This window comes from Aspergillus melleus (genome assembly GCF_016097325.1).
Source record: "Aspergillus melleus strain CBS 546.65 chromosome Unknown contig1, whole genome shotgun sequence".
Classification (NCBI taxonomy): domain Eukaryota; kingdom Fungi; phylum Ascomycota; class Eurotiomycetes; order Eurotiales; family Aspergillaceae; genus Aspergillus; species Aspergillus melleus.
Window position 1 is genome coordinate 1,563,264 of NW_025763370.1, and position 22,849 is coordinate 1,586,112.

Sequence of the window (22,849 nt, forward strand, 5' to 3'; positions counted from 1 at the left end):
GCTACTCTGACATACATACATATCCTTACTGCAGTTCTCTCTCTGTATTAGCCCACCACCAAGCTCAAGATGTCCAGCACCTGCTCCTTCTTGGTCAACGGCACAGGGTTCGTCTGACACCAGTGGTCATGCAAACTGTTAGCCGCCAGCGTATCGAGCTGCTCGGCTCCCACCCCGACCTCTTTCAGCGAGCGTGGCATTCCCAACTCACGGATCACCACGTCCAACACGTCGGCCAGATTGGCCTGCTGGCCGTCGACGCCGTGATCCTTCAGGGATCCCGCCACCGTGGGGTCTTCGACTAGGAAACGACGCAGACGGTCCTGGCGCTCGTTGTTGGCGTTGTGCGTGGCGTTGTACTTGCATACGGCTGGGAGGAGAATGCAGCTTGTTTCGCCGTGGCCGACGCCGAGGGGACCGAGCTTTTGCAAAGGAAATTAGCATCTTGGTCCTCTTCATATAAGAGACAAAGGGTTCGGGAGGAGGGAAAGGGGGCTTCTGAGAGAAAGAGGAAGAGAGAGAATACACACCTGATGACCAATCCCATGACTAGCACCCAACTGCACCGCCTCCCCACTCGTGCACGCCGCCATAGCATCCACGGACCCCAACTGGCACGACAAGCGAGCCTCCAAATCGCCCGGATCACGCTTACACCGCAGCAGCGACGGCACGAGCAGGCTCAGGGCATGACGGGCCAGGGCATCAGTCTTCTCACTCGTCGACTCCGACACGGCCACGTACGTCTCGACGCAGTGGTCGACGGCACGCACGCCCGTGCTCAACCAGATCCGCTCCGGCGTGGTGGTCGTCAGCGCCGGGTCGAGGATGATCAGCTCCGGGCCTTTCAGCGGGGCCTGAAATGCGTGCTTCCGCTTCGAGGCGTCGTCCGTGGCGCCGGCGAAGTTCGAGTATTCGCCGGCGGATAGAGACGTCGGAACGGAGATGATGGGGATCTGGGGCGCATGGATATCGAGGCGCTGGTCGGGTCCCACGGCGAGGGTGGAGAGGTCGGATGTGGTGGAGACGGAGTTGGCGAGGGCCTGAAGTTTGTTTATGGTCAGTTCTCAGTCAATCTAGTGGGTGGGTGTTGATGGATTTTTGTTTTGTTTGTTTTGTTTGCCATTGCTTAATAGATTGATTGAGGGAAAGAGAAAAAGGGAAAGGAAGAGACAGAGGGTAACGGAGAGAGAGAGAGAGAGAACATACCAAAGCAATAACCTTCGCCCCATCTGTCAAACTGCCCCCTCCAACAGTAATCAGAAGGTCCGCCTGTACACGGCGCACATCATGCACGATCTCCAACACCTCGGACCACAGGGTATGACTCTGCATGCCGACGCGGACGCCGACGAGCCTGTCGGGTCCCAGGGCCTGACGCATCCGATCCAGCACGTCGGTGTTGCGCGCCAGTGACCTCGAGCAAATCACGTAGACGCGCTCGGCATGGAAGGTTTCTTGCACGTGGTGGGCGGCGGCGGCGGGGAAGGGGATCCCGTAGGAGAGGATGGGCCGCGAGCGGTCGGAAAAGGCGGCGCGAACGGTTTCCATTCTAACCCCTAGGACTTTCTCTTGGGGTACTAGATGTAAAGAAAAGGGAGTGTATTGATGGATGTGTATGAAGAGAGGATGGAGGGGGAAGATATACTCCGATGGATGATGTGGGAGCGAAGAATGAAATCATCGGCGCTTGTTTCCATGTGGGGATGTGGGGCCGGTGGAGCGGAGCGGAGAGGAGTGGAATTTCTTGTCATCAGAGTCAGGGCATGCATGAACTCATCTTCAGATCCATTCTTATTATTGAACACCAGAAACGCCTTCCGGTAGGTCATCCCTTCCCGATTCATAAAGCCTGCAGAGAATGCCTCCGTCCTCTCGAATCCCTGTTCCAGGCAGATGGGTCACCGATAGATCTTCCTTACCAGTGCCATTAAATACATAGTTTGAAGAGTAAAAGAAAAGTGAAAGTCAAAGGATCATGAGGAGATCGTCCAGATTTTGAAGTAACCTATGAACCGCCCTCGTCCTCATCTACCACGGCCGCCCGCAGCTCCCAAACAATGTCGTAGCATTCCGCCAGCAACGCGTTGACACTTCCTTGTCCTTCGGGGATATCACTTCCTACGTAGAATTTGCCATCGACTCGCATGTTATCGATCGAGTTGAGCTACTACAGGTTAGCGACCCAATGTAGTGGTAGGCCTGGGGAACCTGGTACGGGGACCCACCTTCATGCTGTAGGGGTAGAGCTCGCGCGAGTTCGACACACCGCCGGACTCTTTGACCTCGAGCAGACATCGCCGCAGGGTTTGTAGCTGGTTGTAAACCGGCAGTAATGCCTCCGACACGGGCTCCGACGAGATCAGCAGCGCATAAATGTATCCGTAGCTTCTCCGGATCAGATACAACAGCGTCTAGACGGGTCGGTCAGTTCACGAGCCACAACCAGAAGTCTCACGGATGAATAATGCCTACCCTCTGTGCATGGATATCTGCCGGCTGCCCTTGTGCATCCACGAAGTTGCCGTTGATGCGCGCCTCGTCAATCCGATCGAGTTTGCGCTGGTAACCAAAGAGATCGGTCTCACGTAGCGACCACGCCTGCGTCACCGACAAGCGGTCCAACTGGTTGCGAATATCCAACAGACGCTCGTATTGCTCTTGGAATCGATCGTCGATTTTTCCCTCCCTGAGTCGCATTAGCCTTGGCAGGTTCTAATAGGGTCTTCGAAATGCATCATTCCCTACCGTTCGAGGACGATTTCCGTCCATCGCCAGCAGCGCTCCATCAGGCGCTTCGGTCCGTCCTGGCCGTTAAGCACAGATCCGTCGGGACCCACGAAATTGCCGTCTTTCATCGTGCCCTCGATCTTCTTCAGCTGGTTCCGAAGTCCGTTGACTTCCGTCGCGGAGAACTATAATCCCGTCAATGATCTGCCTGAGTCCGATGCTCAACCAAAGAGCAAGGCATACCTTAGACCGAGTATTGACAGCGGAGGTAGATCGCAGAATGGACACAAGAGTCTCATGTGTTGACGCGAGGTCGGGACTCAAAGCGGACAGACCGCTCCGCAGCTTCGTCAATAGCCGCTGGCATTTCTCCAAACGTCGCTCTAGGAGGGTGAGGAGCGCCGGTGAATATGCGTCGCGACAGCGTTCAATGGTCTCGGTCATGTTGGCCAGTGTTTTGGTGATCGAGTCCAGGTCTTTTGAGCTGTAGAAACCGGCCTCTTCAAGGTGGTCAAGCAATCGCTACGAAGAGTACACATTAGAATCACAAGATCATCTGCGAGCGGAACAGGGTCGGACATACTTGCACAGTGGTCGCAAGGGAGTAACTATGTTTCCACCGACCGATCGTTAGCCTCGGGTTGGAGAGAGTATGCCGCGGGGAGATCGGAGACAGTCCACATACACTGCGGGAGCTTCGTTGTTTCGCCCCACCGTCAGGAACAGCAGGGAAATCAATTGGAAACAGTCGTCCAAGACGTAGTCCACTATATAGTCGGATTCAGAACAGTCGCAGTCAGCCTAATATTCCCGAGAAAAGTTCACGTTCACGCGCAAGAGGCCCAGTCGGATGCTAACGTCGGTTATGTGACAGCCGGCGGTCTCCTTCTTTCCGCACGGCATTGAGCTTCTCCACTTCCCCAATCACTTCTTCGTATAAAGGGAGTACATCGCGAGATTTGATATATGAGGACTTGTCTTGTTTGATTAATATAAGGGCATCGCGAGTGTGCAGCAACCGGTCGAGAATCGGCTGTTCGTGCGGATCCAGCGGAGCGGGGACGGCGGGGGAATCCATGACGCCGGAGAGGGGGCAGGAGGGGAGGGGAGGAGGAGGAAATCACTAGAAGAGTCGAAACGAGGTTGAGGAAAGATAGTAATATGAAAGAATTATAAAGAATATCAATCCGCGGAGAGGAGGTAGTATACAAGACTCGGGAGAACGAAAGAAACGAAGGAAGAAGAAAGAGAGCAATCGGCAGCGACGCAAGCGACGGGGCGATCAGGCGATGATGGCATCGAGCAGCGACCGGGCCCGATGCGGACTAGCGCGTAGTCACGGGAGCACGTCCAGACTAATCCCGATCGGGGCAGCCCTAAGCGAGGTCACGCGGCGCCACACACAACATTCCTTCCGCTCTGGGCGAAGCGGCCAATTGACTCTCCACGACAGAAAAAAAGACCTCCTCTTCCCTTCTCTTCTCTTAATCTGCATCCCTCTCGACACTCCAGTCCTCAGTCAACCCTCACCCCGTCGACCATCATGTCTACTGCTGAGCTCGCTTGCTCCTACGCGGCCCTCATCCTCGCCGATGACGGTGTCGAGGTGACCGTACGTATTAACCCTGGATCTGATTTTCCCCGGAGATATTGGTGGTAGTGGACATACATGAGTGGCGATTCTGAGGAGGAGGACGAAACGCTTTGGATACTGGTCGCGACGCTGCAAGGAATGCGATGGAGGGGTGGTGGAAAGAATCTGCGCACGGAATCTGGGAAATACGAGTGGTGCATCTCGAAACATGTCAGGCTAATTGATCATCTTTTGGATTTATACAGGCCGACAAGCTCCAGACCCTCATCGGTGCCGCCAAGGTTCCCGAGATTGAGCCCATCTGGACCTCCATCTTCGCCAAGGTAAACTACATTCCGGAATGATTTTTCGACGCACGGAGTGATCGACACATCTTGCGAATATCGAATGACTTGGAAATGCGATCGGCTGCTTACGCTTTGGGTATCTATAGGCTCTTGAGGGCAAGGACATCAAGGACCTCCTGACCAACATTGGCTCCGCTGGTCCCGCTGCTGCCGCCCCCGCCGCCGGTGGTGCCGCCGCTGCCCCCGCTGAGGCTGCTGAGGAGAAGAAGGAGGAGGGTAAGAAACACTCGATGGACCCGGGCTTGTGCCGCCGGAGTGATGCAGAGACTAACGCATTGGCTTTACAGAGAAGGAGGAGTCCGACGAGGACATGGGCTTCGGTCTCTTCGACTAAGCGTCCTAATACGTTCGGCTTTTCTGTTTTTCCTTTATTCCTCGTTTCTTTCCTATCGAAATTTCCCCTTCGCTTTCCTTGTACCCGATACTGCGCGACTGCATGATGAACCAAAAGGGAAAACTAAAAAGAAGAATACACGGACAAGGACATCCGGTGGGACTGGGCGCTGGGCTTGCATGATGGGTTTCGTCGTGACAGAGGTACTGGTCCGGATGACGATAAGATTCTGGCTCGCAGGAAAATCAGGAATTAGTTGCATACATATCGATGGCCGGAGGCGAGATCCCGTTGGCCGTCTTCGACTCTCTGTATGATATGTTTCGAGTTTTAGCTAGTTTCGAGCTATAAGGTGCCCAGCTCTCATGCCATGTCTGTCATGCGACCATGAACAAAAGGTTTCCGTCTGCATTTTCTGTATCACTATAAAAGCTTCCTGTCTGGGGCAGAGGTAGAATCTATATTAAAGAAAAAAACACATGTAAGTCAAAGCAACGACGCCACGCCTATTCCCAACCGTCCAACTTTTTTTTGAGAAGTCGCAAGTAAAGCTCCAAAAGGTCAGGCTCCGAAATCCAATCAACTTTTTTATAGTCAAGCGCCAAATAAAAAGATAAAGCAAGAACAATCGATAAGCTGCGCGCAAATCACGTCCAAACGCGCTAACCTGTTAGCGTGTGGGATTTTACATCAAACACAAAAAAGGAAACAGTCAGCCCTAGTAGTTGTGCTGTTATACCACCGCAGCGGTCGAGTCGGCCGCGGCGTAGAGCCGAAATTGTATGAAAATCGCGATGTCTTCTACCATCGTTCCCAGAGACCCAATCAGCCAGGGGACATTGGTGATGACGTAGTTTCTCTCGGTAGAGTGGCACAGAATCTATACAAAAAATCATCGATTAGTCTGGAGTCACTGCGGTCGCGAATCAGTCCAAGTTGTTGGAGGAAGCATACCCCGGCACCGTAAGTCAGGTTTCCCATGAGAGATAGAATAAAGAACAAGAGAGACAAGCCTATCAAGATCATCGGGTTAGCGATCTCGTGTTGGATTTCCTTTGCTGCCTTGCGTCCGTAACCTGCATAGGTAATCACATCACATACCCTCGCATGATTTGTCACAGTAGTTCTTGTAGATCTGTGGGAGACGCGCACTGTTTTTATTTATCACTCAGGTCAGCACTTTATTCCAATTTTGTCTGCTGAGAGTGTCCAGTCATCCCATGGTACATTCGTTGCGCGTGCGCCAACTCCATATAAACCCAGGACCGGTGACTCACCCGAGATAGCAGATCGCGCTGAAATAGCCCACCAGCTGCGCTCCGGCTGCCATATCGACCCCGCCGTGGTTCTCCTGAGGAGCAGGTTTCCAGACCCCCGACTGCCACGCGACCGTCCACCCAGCCATCCCGATCACGCAGATAGCCAACACGCTGCTGAAATTCTTGAACCAAGCGTTGCGACCGGTGTCGTTCTCCTCGACGATCTTAGCCAGTGTCCCGTCGGCGCCGTTGGCCTGCTGCTGCTGTTGCTGCGCCGTCCATGAGCGACGACGTCCCGTCGCATTATCCGGCAGGTTGTCGCTGAAGCGCCGGCCTAGCAAGGGGGTCGTCGGGTCCGGGGTCTCGACGGAGGATCGGCGACGGTTGAGGGCGTAGGGGTTGGCGTTCCGCGCCTTGTAGTACAGACATTGCGTGATGAGCACCCCGTCCGCGATGCAGAAGTACACGGCGATGGCGATGATGACGGGGACCAGCCCGGCCCAGACGCCTCCGATCAGGTTGGCCACGTCGCCGACGAACCAAACGAACAGGAACAGAAAGGAGATGGCTTCGGCGTTACCGTTGCGGTAGTTCTCTATGAGTTGGGGCACCTAGGAAAGAGAGGGGGTCATGTGTGTCAATAGGGATGAGGATCTTATCTCGACCAGCATTTTCTCCTGCGCAGGCCGAGCGCAACAGCAGCGGTTTCCCACATACCAGTAGAAAGATCCAACAGGTGAGAGAAATCGAGCCCAGCAGACCCGATGCTGCCTCGCGCGGCGTCAACGGTACCGTCTCTGCGGCCGATGAACCGCTGACTTGGGTCCAGAGAGCGGACATTGTTGGATTCGAATGACGCAATTCTCAATTTCTCATGGGATTCTCTATGGCGATAGCGCAGGTCGAAATACAATTCACAACAGTCGATTTTGATGGCGCAGAAACTTGAAACCGTCGAAGGAGGGGGTTGGCGGTTTTTTCACGATGGTCTGATAAGAAGAATGAAAGCGAATCATGGAAGAGGATTAGTTAATTAATCAGTTGATTTAGTTCCGTTTAGCTCGTCGCGATGACGGGTGGAGCCGTTCGCTGCGAATGTTTGACTAAGCCGCAAAAAGGGGATTCGGAGATCAAGATTCTTTCATTCTTTTCCATGGGAACCCCTTTTCTTTGTCCTTTGGCTTTGAGTCATTAGATCGGTCGTGGCTGCTATTCGGATGGTGATGGGTTTGCGTTTGCATGGCAGCTCAGCCGACCTTCTATACTCGGTGTACTCCGTAGACTCGCGGGCGGAGTGGAAATTTAGAATGTTCTATGCTTCTACGGAGTAAAGACTAGTTGTTTTCGTTGGACCCCCTTTTGGACTTCGATTTCAAAACAAGTTTTCTGTACAACTTCACTGCACGGGGTATCCAGAGCTAGAATCAAACCTCTTCCTCTTCTTCATACTGCAGCAGCTGGAGCTCGTCTTGCAGCATGTCCAACACCAAGTCACCCAAGGCCACCTGAATGCCTTCGAACATCCTCGGGCGACTGTCTGGCGGGAGGACAGCCAGGGCATCCACATACTCGGTTAGTGGGGAGTAGTCCACCACGTCCCCCCAGTTCCCACGGTCCACTCCATACTGGCGAAGGAATTCTTCTAGAACGAACATGCCAGTGCCAAAGATCCAGGACTCCAAACGCGGCACATCGTCGGCCGGTGGGTGTTGGTGGGTTGGTTGATTTTCTGGATTTTCGTCCGGACTATATGGGGCATCGCCGGCCGCTTCGCCTTCGCCTTCGTCCTCACCCTCACCCCCACCTCCTTGGAAGGGAAAATGTAGTCCACCATTGTTGAGTTGGTCTAGGAGATCGCGAAGCCATTGGGGCCGGCCAACCTCCGGTACCTGAGACAGATATGACGGCGTGGGATCGGACTGTTGGCGGAAAGCCTCCGAATCATAGGGGGGCAGGGGGTCGGATGCCGATATCCGCCCGGAGACAAAACGCCCCGGGAGGTGAGTCGTAACACGAGGAATGTCGGAAAGGACGACGTGGCGAGCGATGTCAAGAGTGATCTCCGGCGGCTCCACCGGTTCCTCCTCTTCGCCCAAAGTGTCTGCGACCTCTACGATAAGGGAGACGGCCTCTGGAGTGTTCCAAAGATCCTTGGCTCGCGCGATGTAGAGTTCCGTAAACAATTCGTGAGCATCGGTGGGGGGCATCTTGCCCCAGATTCTTTTCGGCATGGGCTGAATATCCAGCTCCTGGGCCAGCTTGCAGAACACCCACGGGTAGCGTGACATGGCCCGGCGCAGCTGCTCCCGGCATTCCTTGGGTTTGTTGAGTCGGAGGTAGGCCAGCGCCAGGGAGCACTGAATGTTTGGCAGCGATGACCAATCCTTGCTCAATCGCGTTTGCGTGCAGAGCTCAACGAAGTGGGAATACTCCCGACCCCGAAGGGCCAAACTATCGATCAAAAGCCGGATACAATAAGGATCGCTGGCGTTTAGACTCAGCAGGAGCTTCGCCCATTCGTACGCAGTCCGCCAAGTCCCTTTCATTCCTAGATTAGCGATGTAGCGCCAACCAACCAGCCATAGCTCGCGGTTTTCTCCGTGTAAGAAGTCCAACTTGGCCTGACCTTCCTTGAGACGGGTGTTGAAGGTTGAGTGAGCCGAACGTCCAATGTTGAAAAGAGCCCGCTCAAGTAGGTCGGCGGAGACTGCGTGATCACCCTGATGCTTGGCAATCTCTGACACCTGAAGAAGGGTTGAGATATGGTACGGATTGTATTGCAACAGGGCGATCATCCTCTGAGGGTCCATCGACTCCACACAAATGTCAAACTGCCGCTGAATATCTTCATACGAAGCATTGTAAACAATCCGATAGACCGTAGCTCCGGTATCCAATTTCTCGGCTAACTCCATTCCTAGCCCTCCACTCGGCGCGCGGGGCCACTCATCCTTGCCTTGCATCAGAACATTCCGTCGTAGCGTGACACCGGCTAAGCTCTGTCCTCGACTGGCAGGACTATATCTACCCGTGAGCGCCTGTCCAAGATCGATGGTTTCCCGGTTCCGGTCTCTCCTACGGCCGGTGCCAGAATCCTGAGGCTGATCGAAATTCTCCAACACCACGTTGCCAAACAACTTGCGCATTTCATTGTTTGCATTGAGAGCCTTGGGTTCAATGGCCAGTAGATCCTCCGGTGTCTTTGCGAATGCAGCATCGCGTGCGGCCTGTGTCGAGGCAGCGCTGGTGTTTGCGGGCGCGGACGTAGGCTGATTGGGGTCGACTGCCAATTCTTTCAAGGCTCGATCAATTTCATCCAGCTCTGCGCCCTTTGATTTGGCGCCAGCCTGCTCACCCTGCGCAGCTTTCGGGGATGCCTTCTTCTTCTTGTTCTGCTTTTTCTTCTTCTTATAATCGGCGGGTTTCGGAGGAGCGGGCTCGCTTTTCACCGGCTGAGTGACGGGTTCTGGAGCCTCTTCCTCGGAGACTTGTTCATCGTCGTTGTCGTCGTTATCGTCATCATCAGCCGCATTGAGGAGATCAAAGGCGTTCAACTTTGGCTTTGATGGCCGTGCTACCGGCTCATCTTCGCTTGAGTCACGGTCTTCTTGCTCTGCTTGCTGCAACTCTTGGTCGCGCAGCTTTTGCAGCTTGCGAATTGCGCGGGAGGACATTCGGGATAGGGAAAGGGTGTGCGCGAAAGGGATAGAGGAGGTTTGGGTCGAGTAAAAGAAAGAGTAAAACCTCCAGAGAATCTTCGATCCGCGGGGAATGACGACACAGCCTGTTTGGGTTTAGTGCGGGACCATGGTATTTACCGTCCGTACCGTATTGTGTACGCTATGGCGTCACCTGACGTTGATGCCTGAGTGCCTGGACTCCGCTGACCTCCGCATGAATTCCCCGGAGAGAAGGACGGCCGGTCTTCTTCCATCCCTCTTCCTCTCCAGCGTCGCTGGATATCCTCCTCCTCCCCATTTATTACCCTCGCGTCTTCAGCCGCCTAAATGCGAGGTGCGGCTCTCCAGGCTTTCCGTACTGCTCGTCGTGCACCAGTACGGAAGGTCGTCACTAGGAAACCGTGCGCCGTCTCGTTCTCTAGCAGCCGGCCGTTCGGCCTCCGTCCTTCCTCCGCTGGTAAACATCCACCCTTCATTCCTGCATCCTTGCAGTCCTCCATGCATATTCGAAACTTCTCTATTGCCGTGATCTCGACCGTGGTGGCTTCCGGGGCCTGGTACGCTTATCAAGGCAACACCTCGCAGCCCATCCCGGTGGCAGGCTTGAACGCCACCTCGTCCTCGCAGCTACGTTCAATTACGACGTCGACTGCACATGCTGAGGACCTCCCAGAGTCAACCCGCCGAGCGCTTCTTGTCGATAATGATCAATTCTATACCGCAACCCTCTCGGGAGAACAGCCTCTATTCAAACAAACAGACGACTCCGACCGCCGCGTGCTCGAGATGCTGACGCCGGAACAAGCCACCCAGAAGCTGAGGAAGAATGAGGAGTCGTATTTGGTGAACCGTGGCAAGGGCGTTGTCCGTTACGACGTGGTTCAGGTTCCCAGCAACTCACCTATTGAAGACGACCATGCCGAGAAGGTCGTCGAGGTTCCTTCTACGGTCGCGGCGGCCAAGGAAGGCGACGCCAACAGTGATTGGATGTTCTGGGCTGTATTTGACGGCCACTCGTAAGTTACTCAACTAATCTTCGGGGAATGACTCGTCTAACTCAATCTTGTTCAGGGGCTGGACAACTTCGGCGAAGCTGCGCAACGTTCTCATCTCTTACGTTGCCCGTGAATTAAACTCTACCTACAAAGCTGCTGCGACCGACCCTTCACTGCTATCTCCGACGTCCAGTGCTGTGGATGCTGCCATCAAGCAGGGATTTGTTCGACTGGACAACGATATCGTGCACAACAGCGTCGACAAGGTTCTCAAGTCCAACTCGCGGCGAGTTGCGGCGGAGATGCTTGCCCCCGCCCTGTCAGGTTCCTGCGCTCTACTTGCTTTCTACGACTCGCAGTCCAAGGATCTGAAGGTGGCCGTCGCTGGAGATTCTAGAGCGGTTTTGGGCCGTCGTGCTTCGAACGGAAAGTGGTCGGCAACCGCCCTCTCCGAGGACCAGACCGGCGGCACTCCGTCCGAGATGAAGCGCCTACGGGAGGAACATCCTGGTGAACCGAATGTCGTGCGAAACGGGAGGATCCTCGGCCAGTTGGAACCGAGCCGTTCCTTCGGCGATGCGTTCTACAAGTGGAGCAAAGAGACTCAGGAAAAGATCAAGCGACAGTTCTTCGGAAGGACCCCCCACCCTCTTCTGAAAACCCCTCCTTACGTTACTGCCGAACCTATCATCACGACCACCAAGGTTGAACCCGGCAATGGTGATTTCGTTGTCCTCGCTACCGACGGTCTCTGGGAGATGCTGAGCAACGAAGAAGTCGTCGGTCTTGTAGGAGAGTGGATTGAGCAGCAGAGATCTGGAGCCGCGAACGGTAGCAACAAGAGCTGGCTGCCGAGTTGGTTGGGATTTGAGAACAAGCAACTTCCCGTGGAAGCGTCGAAGGAGGCAGGCACTGATGGCCAGCGCCGCCCTATCCGTCAGCAACAATACGATATTGCGGGTGCCGCCAGTCGGTTCACCGTCGAGGATAACAATGCCGCCACTCACCTTGTCCGAAACGCCATGGGCGGTAAAGACAAGGACATGGTTTGCGCTCTCTTGACCCTTCCCAGCCCGTATTCCCGCAGATATCGGTAAGTCTCCCTTTTGTACACACTTGTGGGGAAAGACCAATAACTAACTTTATCATCAGGGACGACGTAACCGTAGAGGTCATTTTCTTTGGCGATGGCCCTGACAACCGCAGCATTGCGATCAACGAGGAAGCCAGCGCATCGGAGGAAAATGTCAAGGCCAAGCTTTGATAGACAGACAGACAGACCCCTTGCCTACCTTACAACCACAACCTTTTATCTTTGCCGGCGTTAAGACTGTTTGATTGATTGATTGATTCTCTATTTTGAAAGAGGTTCTACCACGCCCTCTTTTCATGTCATTTTATGTTCTTCCCTGTTGCATTACCCTATGGTCAAGGATATCTATTTGGTGAGAGCTGGCGTTTCACTGCTAAAGCCCTGGGATGGCACTGTGCTGTATTGCATAAATAAAACAAGCATGCTTGTTCCGAAAATGATCGTTGTTGTTTATTCTGTCATACCATTTCTCCCCCTCTCACTCCTGATGGAATACATGTACGCTTTGACTACTATACTCTCTTCCTCCCAAAATAACAGGAGAAAGAAAAAAAAAATAGGGAAGGGTTCATTCACATGTCACGTGAAACCCGTGAATATCCTCACGTGAGGCTCACTGCCCTGGGAGATCTTTGTCTACTCTGTAAACTACATTTATCGACTTTCCAACGAGACTTCAGGTTTTGTGCTATGATATTACAAGAGTAATGGAGAATCAAGCAAGGACACCAAATATGATAAATTTACACAGTACTCTTACAACTCAACCACCATACAAATATATATACAAGAAGCCATAGAAATCCAAACAAGGCCACAAAGCCCACCAGTCACAACCAGAGAGAAAGCAAAGCAACATAAGAAGAGCTCGGAGAAAACCGAGTCACAAGAAATGAAGAAAGGTGCATTGTTGACGTGCCAGTGAACGCTACCACAAATCGCAACGTTGCGTTAGCCCAGCCGGCTTGATTTGGTGAAGCAAATGAAATTGATCGCACCACTGATCGCATCGTTGACCAAGACAGGAAAGATCAAAGAAAATGGAATCTCCCCCTCACTTTTTCTTCTCCTTCCCGCACTCATCTCCTCACCCAAGTCCTAAACTGTTTCGCTCGCTTTGTTCTCACCCTCACCTGTCTGGACCTTCTTTACATTCATAATTCAGCATGCTCTTTCTTGTTTTGCATTGAGCTAGGCCCCTGATTGCCTGCTTACTTCCGCCCTCATCTAGAGGGGAGGCTCTGTCTCTGTCTTTGTAATCAGACTGAGACTTTCTCTCCGACTCTCATTAAGACAAAGCTTCAGGCGCCCAAAAATCCCGTCGCATGCACCTCATTACTGTACTTGTCATTCGATCCTTCGGGTAAGTTCTCGGTCGACTTCAATCGGTAGCCCTTTCACCATCTGCAACAAGAGCTTCTAGCAGAAGCTGACCGCAATAAGCAGGAATTTGTTTGGCTGGGTTGTCATCTGCGGTTGTTGACGATAAACAGAAGCCGCGGTCAACCATGCCGGCTACTCCGACCCGTTCTACGGGCAGTCACGGTGACGAAGGCGACCGCAGTGAGAATGCTTCCAGTCGGCCGGGTACTCCAGACGGATCGGCCACTGTGCGGAGCATCCATGCCCCTAGACCGCGGCGCAACCTATATGGAATCACTGAGCACAACGGCATGATCATCGTCAATGGCGTAGACATAGTGGCCCGTGCAACTAATTGGCGCGAGCAAGGTCGAACGCAGGAGCAAGTCGAGAACCTGAGCCGCTTCATAGATTGGCTGATTATCGGCGGCCGAACAACAGAGCGTCCGAGTTCAATGCCGACGCCCCTGCCGAGGCAGAATGAGCGCCCGCCGAGCCCGCCCGACGAACTAATTGTCAGGTCGATGTACAATCGTCAATTGTACGGCTTGCCTCCAGAAGTCTTCCAGCGGGACCCATTCATACAAACGCGCCAATGGCAGCAGCACTCGATGGGCGGCAGAAGGAGCCCACCTCTGACGCCTCGAGAGCGCGAGGAGCGCAGGGCGGAGCAAGTTGCAGTTCCCCCGGTCCACCTGGACAATGAACCGAGCCGCGACACTTGGCCGGTCGGATGGGAACTTCACCATGATTACTACCTTTGGGCCTGTCGCGGGACCGTCGTCGACATCGCCGAGCACCTTCAGGTGGCCTTTGACTTCAACCCACCCATCCAGGAATCTTTTGTTGCCGACAGGCTGAGTGGCGTGAACGCCTTCAGACAACTCACTTATCTGCAAACGTATTTCCCGGGCGAGACCCACTCCATGCAGCGAGCTTTGGCGAGAGGCATTATCTATGAGGCTGGTATTGACCATGCGGAGATCCGCGGAGGCTTCCAGGAATTGGAGGTAGAGCAAGAAGACCCCAGCAATTTTGAGTACAGAGAGCCCGTATGCCCCAGCTTTGGACCGGCCGACTGGGATTGCAGGGACGATGCATATCTGGCTCTGTATCTGGGCCTGTCCCCAAGCACATTCATCCACGACTATGGATGGCTTTTCCCACACCCTATCTGCCCCGAATTCATCCGTCTGCGCATGGCCCAAATTCCCTATCTAGACCTGACTTCTTCGGACCTGCAGAGACAAGTGCGGCGACGTAAACGCTTCTTGAGCTGGGCTCCACGTCGACTTGCCAATGTCAGACCATGACTTGCCCCCAAAATGACTTTGCGACCAAGCAGACAATGATTATGACACATAGCTGGTAATGAATGTTCGGTTGTGTATCTCTTTGACTGTTTCTCCTCTCTTTTGAAACCCTTTTTTTAATGCTCGATGAAACATATCTCTCTTTTGTCTTTGCCACACCGAATTGCAATGGAGATGACTGGGTAAGAAGACAAGAGAAAAGATATGTTTATTTTGATTTCTCGGGCGATTGTTCATTTGGCAACGTGTACGCAATATGCATTTGTCTCCAAGGCTTCAGGGGCTGGTTGAAGATCATGTACTTGTCCAGAAGATAGGTCTGCAACGTGGCAGTGTTCGTACTAGTGATCCAATAGAGCATAAGCGCCGTAGGCAATTGATGATAATAAGACGATAGACCGACGTTCAGCGCGAGAATTTGAATGAATGCTCTGAGGCCTTTCACCGACAGCTTCTTCGCCAGCTCCAGGCGCGGGAGGTCCGACAATTCGGAAAGGGCCGGGGCCTTCCAGCCGGTCCGGATGTTGAGAATAATCGAGGCGGTCATCACGGCCGGAAGAATGCCCGTCGGGTCACCCGCCATCAGGTCCGGGAACCACAGCGCGCCCTCAGTAGCCAGAGAGGGCTCCACAGCCCCTTTCAGAGCGGCGCTTGCCTCAGGCGACTCCAGGAAGGTAAGAAGGTAGGGAACCAGCCCGCTCGTGCTGCCCGACATAGCTCGGATGCTTTCCATGATGGAGAGCCAGATCGGGATCTGCAGGAAGTTCAAGGGCTTCCAGAACCGAGCGACATTCCAGCGCTTGTGCAAGGCTCGCTGTTTCGTCGCCATGGCTTTTAGCACTTCCGTCCTGGCGCCTCCAGGGAGTGCGAGCTGGCCGGATGATTTGCGCTTTCTCAGGTCCTTCTGGTAGTACTCGCGCCAGGCGTGAAGAAGAGGAATCGTGTCACGCTCTCTCCGAGCTTGAATCTTGGTGTAGATTTGCAACGGCATGGCGACAGTCGTCCGCACCACCAATGCCGTCAATGGGAGGGATACCGCCCAAGGGAGACCGGTGACAGAATGGATAGCATAGATGAACCCAGATGAGACGCTAAGAGCCTCGGCGATAAAAGGCCTCGACCCAGTAGGGTGAAAGTGGCGGACCTGTTGTTGCTGGAAAGCAGTCCTCCGCATCGAGCGGAGTGAGCTATGAAACGATCTCATGATAGTAGCTGTGTGGACTTTGCACGGCTCAATTGAATAGTATACTATAAACAAACGATAGGATGAATATTATAGAAAGAAAAGATCAATATATGCGAAAGAAAAAGAATAATTGACACCAACACTAAGGAGCTCTCTCTCCTCCGGCAGCAGCGAATGGAAATCTGCAAAACAACAAGTGTCCACGTGATAGTCACGTGTATAGATAGGCACATCACGTGCTCAATGCCATACATCCATACCGATGATACCATACATACCATACCGTTATCGATAACGAGTCACGCCCCCCCCCCCCAAAAGAAGGCGGGAAATTCGCCAGGTGGAAAGATTGCATTTCTCCGCCGCTTCTTTCGCTGCTTTCCACCATCCGTCGTCTGGACGTTCGGATGTTATTCTAAACCTGTATTCGACCATGATGTTGTTTCTACTGAAATCCCTGATCACCGTCCTCGCCCTCCTGGCCACCTGCGTCCTAGTCCCGCAGCTCCCCTTGAGTCTTCTCCGCTTCGTACTCCGCGGTGTCGGTTGGGTCATCCAGAAGCGCACCAAGTCTCGGAGAGAACTGGTCCTCTCGCGGGTCCGTATCGAGGACGAGGAGTTTCAGGCCAGACGGTCGAAGCCGTCGTCCGGCGGTTCGGGAGAAGATGAAGATTGGGAAAAGGTCGATTCCTCCAGCTCCAGTTCCGGGACAGCTGGCAGTAAACAATCCGGCCGCGATGAGGACTGGGCTGGGATTATTGGCTTCTTCCACCCTTTTTGGTATGTCTGACACCATTTACCTATTTTCCCGTCCCATCGGGTTGTTTCAAATTGAACGGAATGTGGGTGATAGAAACACTGCTAACCCTGTTGGCGGCGAAACAGTAACGCAGGCGGAGGCGGAGAGCGTGTTCTTTGGGAAGCTGTGAGAGCTACCCAGAAGCGATGGCCCAGAGCTACTTGCGCCATATATACCGGAGATCATGAAGTCAACAAGACTACTATGTTGGAGAAGGTCCAAGTAAGTTTGGGGTCTTGCCGCTGCGACGAAAGTTGGCCTCTCTAACCCCATCTTCCTTTGCCTCAGAGCCGGTTCAATATTCAACTGCACGCCCCGACGGTGGTGTTGATGTATCTCACCACCCGCAAATATGTCCAGAGCAGCATGTATCCCCACATGACTTTGCTGGGCCAATCCCTCGGGTCGCTAGTTGTGGCCTACGATGCGTTTACCCTCCTGGTCCCCGACATCTTTGTCGATACGATGGGTTACGCCTTCACCCTGGCCTTGTCCAAGCTGTTGTTCCCGTCCGTCCCCACTGGCGCGTACGTCCACTATCCCACGATATCCACCGACATGCTGCAATCCCTGGACGACGCCACCGGAATTCAAGGCGTCAACGCCGGGGCTGGCAAGGGCCTAAGGGGCCAGATCAAGCGGAAATACTGGCTCGCGTTCGCTCGTCTCTACGGCTGGGTTGGTGGCCACGTGGATGTTGTCATGTGCAATTCCTCGTGGACGTCGGCGCACATCCGCACGATCTGGGGCCCCTCGCGGCGCACCAACCTCTATCAAGACCCTACCGTTGTCTTCCCCCCCACCGCCGTCTCGGAGCTCGAGTCGACCATCGCCGTCAACGCTGAGACCGAGCAACAGCGCAGCCCGGTCATCCTCTACATCGCGCAGTTCCGACCCGAGAAGAACCACCCGCTCGTCCTGCGCTCGTTCGCGCGCTTCCTCGAAGAGCGCGGCAAGAATCCCGCGACGCCGGCCTCGCAACCGCCGCCGAAACTGGTCCTCATCGGCTCCGTCCGCCACGCCAGCCCCGATGAAACCCACATCTATAACCTCCGGCTGCTGGCGCACGAGCTGCGCATCCGCGACCAGACCGAGTTCCTCTGCGACGCCAGCTGGCCCACCATCTTATCGCACCTGGGCACCGCCTCCATCGGCGTCAACGCCATGTGGAGCGAGCACTTCGGCATCTGCGTCGTCGAGTACCAAGCCGCCGGCCTAATCAGCGTGGTGCACGACTCCGGCGGTCCGCGCGAGGACATCGTCGTCGACCTAGGCGACGGCGCCACGGGCTTCCGCGCCTCCACCGAGGACGAGTTCGCCGCCGCCTTCGAAGCCGCCCTGGCTCTGCCCGAGGAGGAGAAGATCGCGATGCGTCTGCGAGCCCGCAAGTCCGCCCTGCGCTTCACCGAGGAAGAATTCGGAACCAAGTGGATCGGTGAGATCGGAAAACTGGTCCGGATGCAAGCGCGGTGAGATGGGTGGGTTATTAAAACACAAAAAAAAAAAACAAAAACACACCATACGTCCATATCCGGTATGACATGGTTTGCTTATTATATTTTTCAAAGAGCTCGGAAAAGGGAATTCGTAGACCTTGTACTACAATTGTCAACTCTATCATCGTTTTTCTTTGTAGGTCTAGACTCTAGACTCAGCCGTTATTGTCAGTTTGCGTGAAATAAGCGTTTGCCTACCCCCTTTGCTGTTTCGTATACCCCCCGTTACCTTTTTGCATTGTCTTAGCTAGATTGGCTTGGTTCTTAGATCTGACTGCGCCGGACTTATAGCAGGTGGGAAATACGTAGGAGCCTATTTATTCTTGACCCCAATAGAAGAAAGAATGGGGTTGAATGTCGAAATTCTCGAGATCTGGCATTGCGGGACTGTCCTGTTGTGTTGCATAGGCTACATCATATTCGGAGCCGCAATCTGATTGCAGGAACTACTTTGATATCCAGAAAGAGAGAAAGATAAGCAGCAGGCAGCAAGCAGGAAAAGAAAATCCAAGTTAAATCAAAATAAGAGTAAGTTACCCGATCTAGGAACCTCTGCATCAGAAAGCAGACGGTGTCCCTAGGTATAAAAACTCAGCCACATAACGACGGTCCGCAGCCCTTGCGGACCAAGGGGGAATCAAAACAAATGGTAGGTAGGCAGACGAATAAACAAAATGTTCGCGATGATGTTAGATGAAAAAGGGAAACAACAAGAAGAAAAAGAAAATAGAACGGTCGATAGAGAATGTCAACCCGCCGTGATCTGGGTGATTCCTGTGCACCAGCCTATATCTCAACGCCAATATTCCTCTATTGAATGAACAAAACCCACGACAAAACCGCAACCGACACAAGATACGGTTCCCAAAACCCCAAGGTAAAGAATATCAGTACCTACCTGGTGGCCACATGAATGAGATGAAGATGAAGAAACAGCGTCCATAACAGACAGAAGGGGAAACGATGAGCAAAAAAAGGGGGGGAAGTAAGAAAAACAAAAGAAATTTAAAATCAAACAGGAGCAGAAACGACTCAATGTCATTCTCTCCATTCCGTGTTGGCGTAATTTTCCCCAGAGTTGACTCCCAACATCTGGTTATTGACACCGTACATATTTTCTTGAGGGCTGTACCCCCCACTCATGCCAGAGACACTGCTCATAGCCGATTCGTCGTCTTCGAAGCCAAATTCGCCACCGGAGCTGGCGTCAAAGCTGCTGCGACCTCCAATATCACTCGGATCGTCCGCTGAAGCCGGGATTTGGTCCCACTGGAGTGTTTGGAGTGCGGGATACTGGGCGAGCAACGCAGCAGGAAGAACGAAACTGCTGGCATGCTGACCATCCATTCCCGACACCATGAGAGGCGGCGGGATTGGCTGCAAGTGACCGGCATGCGATGACTGCTGTTGATCAATCATCGAACGCTCGTGAGACTCTTCATCCAGCAACGGCTTGATACAAATGCGACCGGCTTCTGATCGGAAATGGCGGCCCAACGCGTCGGCCCGGGCAAATCGGCGCCCGCATCCCCATTGTCCGCCGCGGGACAGCTCTCCCCGGCAGACGAATTTTTTCTCGCCCGAATGCAGCCCTTCGTGTCGCTTACGATCGTGTTGCCGGGCAAAGGCTTTCCCGCAAACGGTGCAGACGAATGGCCGCTCGTCTGTGTGGGTGCGCAGGTGAGACCGTAGATTATAGGCTCGAGTGAAGCGCTTGGGGCAGAGGGTACACTGGAACGTGGCGGGATGCTTCTGGACACGCTTCGAGTCATTCGGATTCGCCCCGGGCCGCTGCGGATCAGCAAGGCCGAGGATGTAGTTGCGGCTGTCAATGGATGATGTGGACAGCCGACGAGATCGCGAGGGAGACGGATCGCGCGAACTGGGGTTGCTTTGCGGTTGGCGACCCACGGAATCAAAGGGCGACAGCGATCGGGGCGATGAAGGAGCCAAAGGCTCCAGGCTACTCGTCGTGGTCGCGGGGCTCCGAGAGCGGGAGGCGGGATGGGCGTACGGGTCAGACTTACTGCGCACGCGAGAGCCTATTAGGTGAGTTAGCATGGTTGCGTTCGACGCATGGAGAATAGAAAAGGAAAGGGTCCATACGCATGGAAGGAGGCGGACTCAACGAGTCCAGGTCTGCTGCTGGCTTGGACTGGGGGAAAATGGGGTTCCTCGAGGGCGGTGCCAATTCCACGTTGATAGACGGAGGCGCCATCTGGGACGCTTGTCCGATATCCTGGCCCAAAGGCATCCCCTGCGACATGACCGGGCCATCCGGACCATTGTTATACACGTCATTGACCGAAGGAGTGGCGTACTGCGGATTCTCTACCGGCGGGGAGATATATGGGATGTTCGGAATCATCTCCGGCCCCTGCTGGGGCATCAACTGCGGGGATATATAAGGGCTGTGGGCCGGACTGAAAGCATGCTGCTGCTGGTGCTGCTGATGCTCGGACAGCGTAAAGGACTCGATGGCCAGTGCATTCTCGTAGAGGCCGGGGTCGTTCTGCGGCGCCAACAGCGGGGAGGGATTATTATCGACGGCGTCAAACGTATCGTGCTGGGACATATACGGCGAATGGGCGGCGGAGGAAACCTCGGAGACCTCGGACGGAGCGCGTCGGTGGCCCTGGAAGGCCGCATTGCCCATGACGGCCTGCCAATCGGCGTGCGAGCCGCCGGTCAGGTAGTTTGCCGACGCAGGATCCAAGGAGGTGTGGCGAGAGTGCTGCGGAGTGTAAAAGGTGCCGGCCGTCGAGCTCAGGGGAGATATGGGGCTCGGAGAGGAGTGGTGCGCATGCTGCTCTTGCGGGGACATCTGCGGAGACGCCGAGGGATGGGGCGACGAGATCTGGCCCACGAGATCGGCGGGGTTTACGCCCTGGCTGACCGGTCGCGGCTGCCCGTGCATCTGGGGGTCCAGCATGAGGGAGGAGTCGTACTCGGGAGCGGTCGTGCTGTTCGGACTGTGGTTCTGGTAGACGGAGAAGTCGAACCCGGCGGGATCGGAGTTCAAGAGGTTGGAGAAGTTCTCCTCGGTCGACTGTTGTGATTGCGGGTGCTGTTGCAGCGAGATGCCGGAGGACTGATCAAATTGGTTGACCAAGCCCGGTTCGAAGGACTGCGGCAGCTGCAGGCCGTGGGAGAAGGTCTGATCCGGCGGGGCTAAGGACGGTGCGCCAGGCGGGGAAAGATAGCCGCCGGTGCTGTAGGTGTAGGAGTCGGCGCTTGGGGAGCTGGAGCTGGGATGATTGTGGAAAGAGGGCACAGCGACAGAGGGGTCCAAAGTTAGGCCAACGGAGGGGTGAGCGTTGTAAGGCTGCTGTTGGGGATGATGAAGATGAGCGGACGGGCTGACGCTGCGGTTTTTAACTCCCGCCGGAGATTGGCTCGAGTCCTCGTGTGAAGCCATCGCGAGCGAGTTGTATCCCAGAATAGATACTCGGCGAGGCAGGACAAAGGACGTTGCAGACGAGAGATTGATTGATCGAACGGTCGCGCCAGCAAGCAACGGCGGGTGGGGGGGAGAGCGACAGAAGAGGGCGGTGGAAAGGGAAGAAGCTGGAAGTGGGAGGGGCAGCGATTGTGATTGGGAAGATCACAAATAGATAGATGGGTTGGCAGGGCGCAGGGTGTGATTTCAGGCAAGGAATGACTTAATTAAATCAATTAGTGCCAGCCCTAAAAGGGGGGAAAGAAGGACAAGACAACCATCTGCAAGCTGACAGGGAATGAGAAGGTGAGAAAGAAAGAAAGAGGAGAGAGAGAGAGGAGGAAGGAGGAGAGGAAGGGGGAGTCCGAAGTGCACCTTGCGATTCAGCCTCGTGGCGCACGGTATCAGCGATCGGGACCGGGGGGAGGAGGTTTTACATTCTCCCCTCCAGGAGGGTGGGAATTGACTGATGGGGAGTTGACGATGGGTCAAGGGGACAAAGGAGGAGCGATGGATGGAAATGATAAAATGAGGGATGAAAAGAAAGAAGGAGGAAGTTGAAAAGGAAGAAGAAGCAGAGGAAGAAAGTACGGTAACTACAAAGTGTATGTTTGGTAACCATCGATTGCTGCCCGGCGATTCAGGCCGTTCAGGCAGCCCGCGGTATTTCAAGACTCGATTTATTTCTTATTCATCGCCCTCCGTTCTGGATGACTTATTACTATGATAATTCTCTCCGTCACTGTCAGAGCCCATCCGTGGAATGCCTCTCGAGAATACAGTCAAATACGAACCCAGGCAAGAAGAGCTGACATTACTATTATTGACTGAACTAAGGTAGTCTGGTTCAGAAGAGGAAATTCCGAAATACGAGATCCCCTGGTAGGGAGATTTTTAACTCTGGAGTACAGTGCATCTTGTCATTTCCAATTCTCCATACAAAGTGCATTGCGGCTCTAGGATTCTCGTTGTAACTACTGACTAGTTTAGAAGGTTATGATTGATTAAGGATCTCACCCCCCCGTCTCAGATCCTTTTGTCACGTTAGATGAGCTGGGGAATGTGACGGTTGACCTGTCACGGTCCCTCCTTCAATTAGCTTGCGTCGTTGATCTCAATTATTTGGTTAATGTAGTAATTCCAACTGGGCAGGGAGAACAAACATCTCGACCTGTTCAGCTGTTCAGCTCCCCCCTCGTGCCTGCAGCGTGCATACATAGCA

The 22,849-nt window shown here is 54.1% G+C and overlaps 10 protein-coding genes across 10 annotated transcripts; 4 read left to right on the forward strand and 6 right to left on the reverse strand.

Annotated features, from left to right (window-relative positions):
* Positions 1-47: 47 nt before the first annotated feature.
* LDX57_000606 (iron-containing alcohol dehydrogenase) lies at positions 48-1,551 on the reverse strand (the record flags this gene model as incomplete). Its single annotated transcript, XM_046082254.1, has 3 exons — positions 48-422; positions 531-1,043; positions 1,210-1,551. 3 exons carry the CDS (start codon positions 1,549-1,551, stop codon positions 48-50), a joined length of 1,230 nt encoding a protein of 409 aa, XP_045938211.1.
* Positions 1,552-2,008: 457 nt separating this feature from the next.
* On the reverse strand, positions 2,009-3,808 carry LDX57_000607 (uncharacterized protein; the record flags this gene model as incomplete). The annotated part of the gene is made up of 8 exons (XM_046082255.1): positions 2,009-2,167; positions 2,229-2,414; positions 2,476-2,689; positions 2,749-2,915; positions 2,974-3,252; positions 3,314-3,338; positions 3,416-3,497; positions 3,589-3,808. The coding sequence occupies 8 exons, from the start codon at positions 3,806-3,808 to the stop codon at positions 2,009-2,011; spliced, it is 1,332 nt and encodes a 443-aa protein (XP_045938212.1).
* A 465-nt stretch (positions 3,809-4,273) lies between these two features.
* rpp1 (ribosomal protein P1) lies at positions 4,274-5,005 on the forward strand (the record flags this gene model as incomplete). Its single annotated transcript, XM_046082256.1, has 4 exons — positions 4,274-4,342; positions 4,570-4,647; positions 4,758-4,887; positions 4,959-5,005. 4 exons carry the CDS (start codon positions 4,274-4,276, stop codon positions 5,003-5,005), a joined length of 324 nt encoding a protein of 107 aa, XP_045938213.1.
* A 733-nt stretch (positions 5,006-5,738) lies between these two features.
* LDX57_000609 (PQ-loop repeat-containing protein) lies at positions 5,739-7,104 on the reverse strand (the record flags this gene model as incomplete). The annotated part of the gene is made up of 5 exons (XM_046082257.1): positions 5,739-5,885; positions 5,960-6,018; positions 6,107-6,156; positions 6,283-6,875; positions 6,982-7,104. The coding sequence occupies 5 exons, from the start codon at positions 7,102-7,104 to the stop codon at positions 5,739-5,741; spliced, it is 972 nt and encodes a 323-aa protein (XP_045938214.1).
* A 204-nt stretch (positions 7,105-7,308) lies between these two features.
* LDX57_000610 (transcriptional repressor TCF25 family protein) lies at positions 7,309-10,051 on the reverse strand. The gene has a single exon (XM_046082258.1). The coding sequence runs from the start codon at positions 9,936-9,938 to the stop codon at positions 7,689-7,691; it is 2,250 nt and encodes a 749-aa protein (XP_045938215.1). The 5' UTR covers positions 9,939-10,051; the 3' UTR covers positions 7,309-7,688.
* A 148-nt stretch (positions 10,052-10,199) lies between these two features.
* On the forward strand, positions 10,200-12,110 carry ptcF (type 2C protein phosphatase ptcF). The gene is made up of 2 exons (XM_046082259.1): positions 10,200-10,960; positions 11,016-12,110. The coding sequence occupies exons 1-2, from the start codon at positions 10,272-10,274 to the stop codon at positions 12,034-12,036; spliced, it is 1,710 nt and encodes a 569-aa protein (XP_045938216.1). The 5' UTR covers positions 10,200-10,271; the 3' UTR covers positions 12,037-12,110.
* Positions 12,111-13,540: 1,430 nt separating this feature from the next.
* LDX57_000612 (uncharacterized protein) lies at positions 13,541-14,707 on the forward strand (the record flags this gene model as incomplete). The annotated part of the gene is made up of 1 exon (XM_046082260.1): positions 13,541-14,707. One exon carries the CDS (start codon positions 13,541-13,543, stop codon positions 14,705-14,707), a length of 1,167 nt encoding a protein of 388 aa, XP_045938217.1.
* A 208-nt stretch (positions 14,708-14,915) lies between these two features.
* LDX57_000613 (putative mitochondrial export translocase Oxa2) lies at positions 14,916-15,881 on the reverse strand (the record flags this gene model as incomplete). Its single annotated transcript, XM_046082261.1, has 1 exon — positions 14,916-15,881. One exon carries the CDS (start codon positions 15,879-15,881, stop codon positions 14,916-14,918), a length of 966 nt encoding a protein of 321 aa, XP_045938218.1.
* A 445-nt stretch (positions 15,882-16,326) lies between these two features.
* Positions 16,327-18,165, forward strand: ALG11 (alpha-1,2-mannosyltransferase ALG11; the record flags this gene model as incomplete). The annotated part of the gene is made up of 3 exons (XM_046082262.1): positions 16,327-16,673; positions 16,779-16,914; positions 16,981-18,165. The coding sequence occupies 3 exons, from the start codon at positions 16,327-16,329 to the stop codon at positions 18,163-18,165; spliced, it is 1,668 nt and encodes a 555-aa protein (XP_045938219.1).
* Positions 18,166-19,226: 1,061 nt separating this feature from the next.
* On the reverse strand, positions 19,227-21,606 carry crzA (putative C2H2 transcription factor Crz1; the record flags this gene model as incomplete). Its single annotated transcript, XM_046082263.1, has 2 exons — positions 19,227-20,230; positions 20,295-21,606. 2 exons carry the CDS (start codon positions 21,604-21,606, stop codon positions 19,227-19,229), a joined length of 2,316 nt encoding a protein of 771 aa, XP_045938220.1.
* Positions 21,607-22,849: the final 1,243 nt, after the last annotated feature.

What these genes read in the sequence shown, in the direction of transcription:
- LDX57_000610 (XM_046082258.1), bottom strand. Translation starts at nt 9,938, where the DNA reads ATGTCCTCCCGCGCAATTCGCAAGCTGCAAAAGCTGCGCGACCAAGAG.
- ptcF (XM_046082259.1), top strand. Translation starts at nt 10,272, where the DNA reads ATGCGAGGTGCGGCTCTCCAGGCTTTCCGTACTGCTCGTCGTGCACCA. An exon ending in GCTGTATTTGACGGCCACTC is followed by an intron (nt 10,961 to 11,015) that starts GTAAGTTACTCA and finishes AATCTTGTTCAG; the next exon opens with GGGCTGGACAACTTCGGCGA.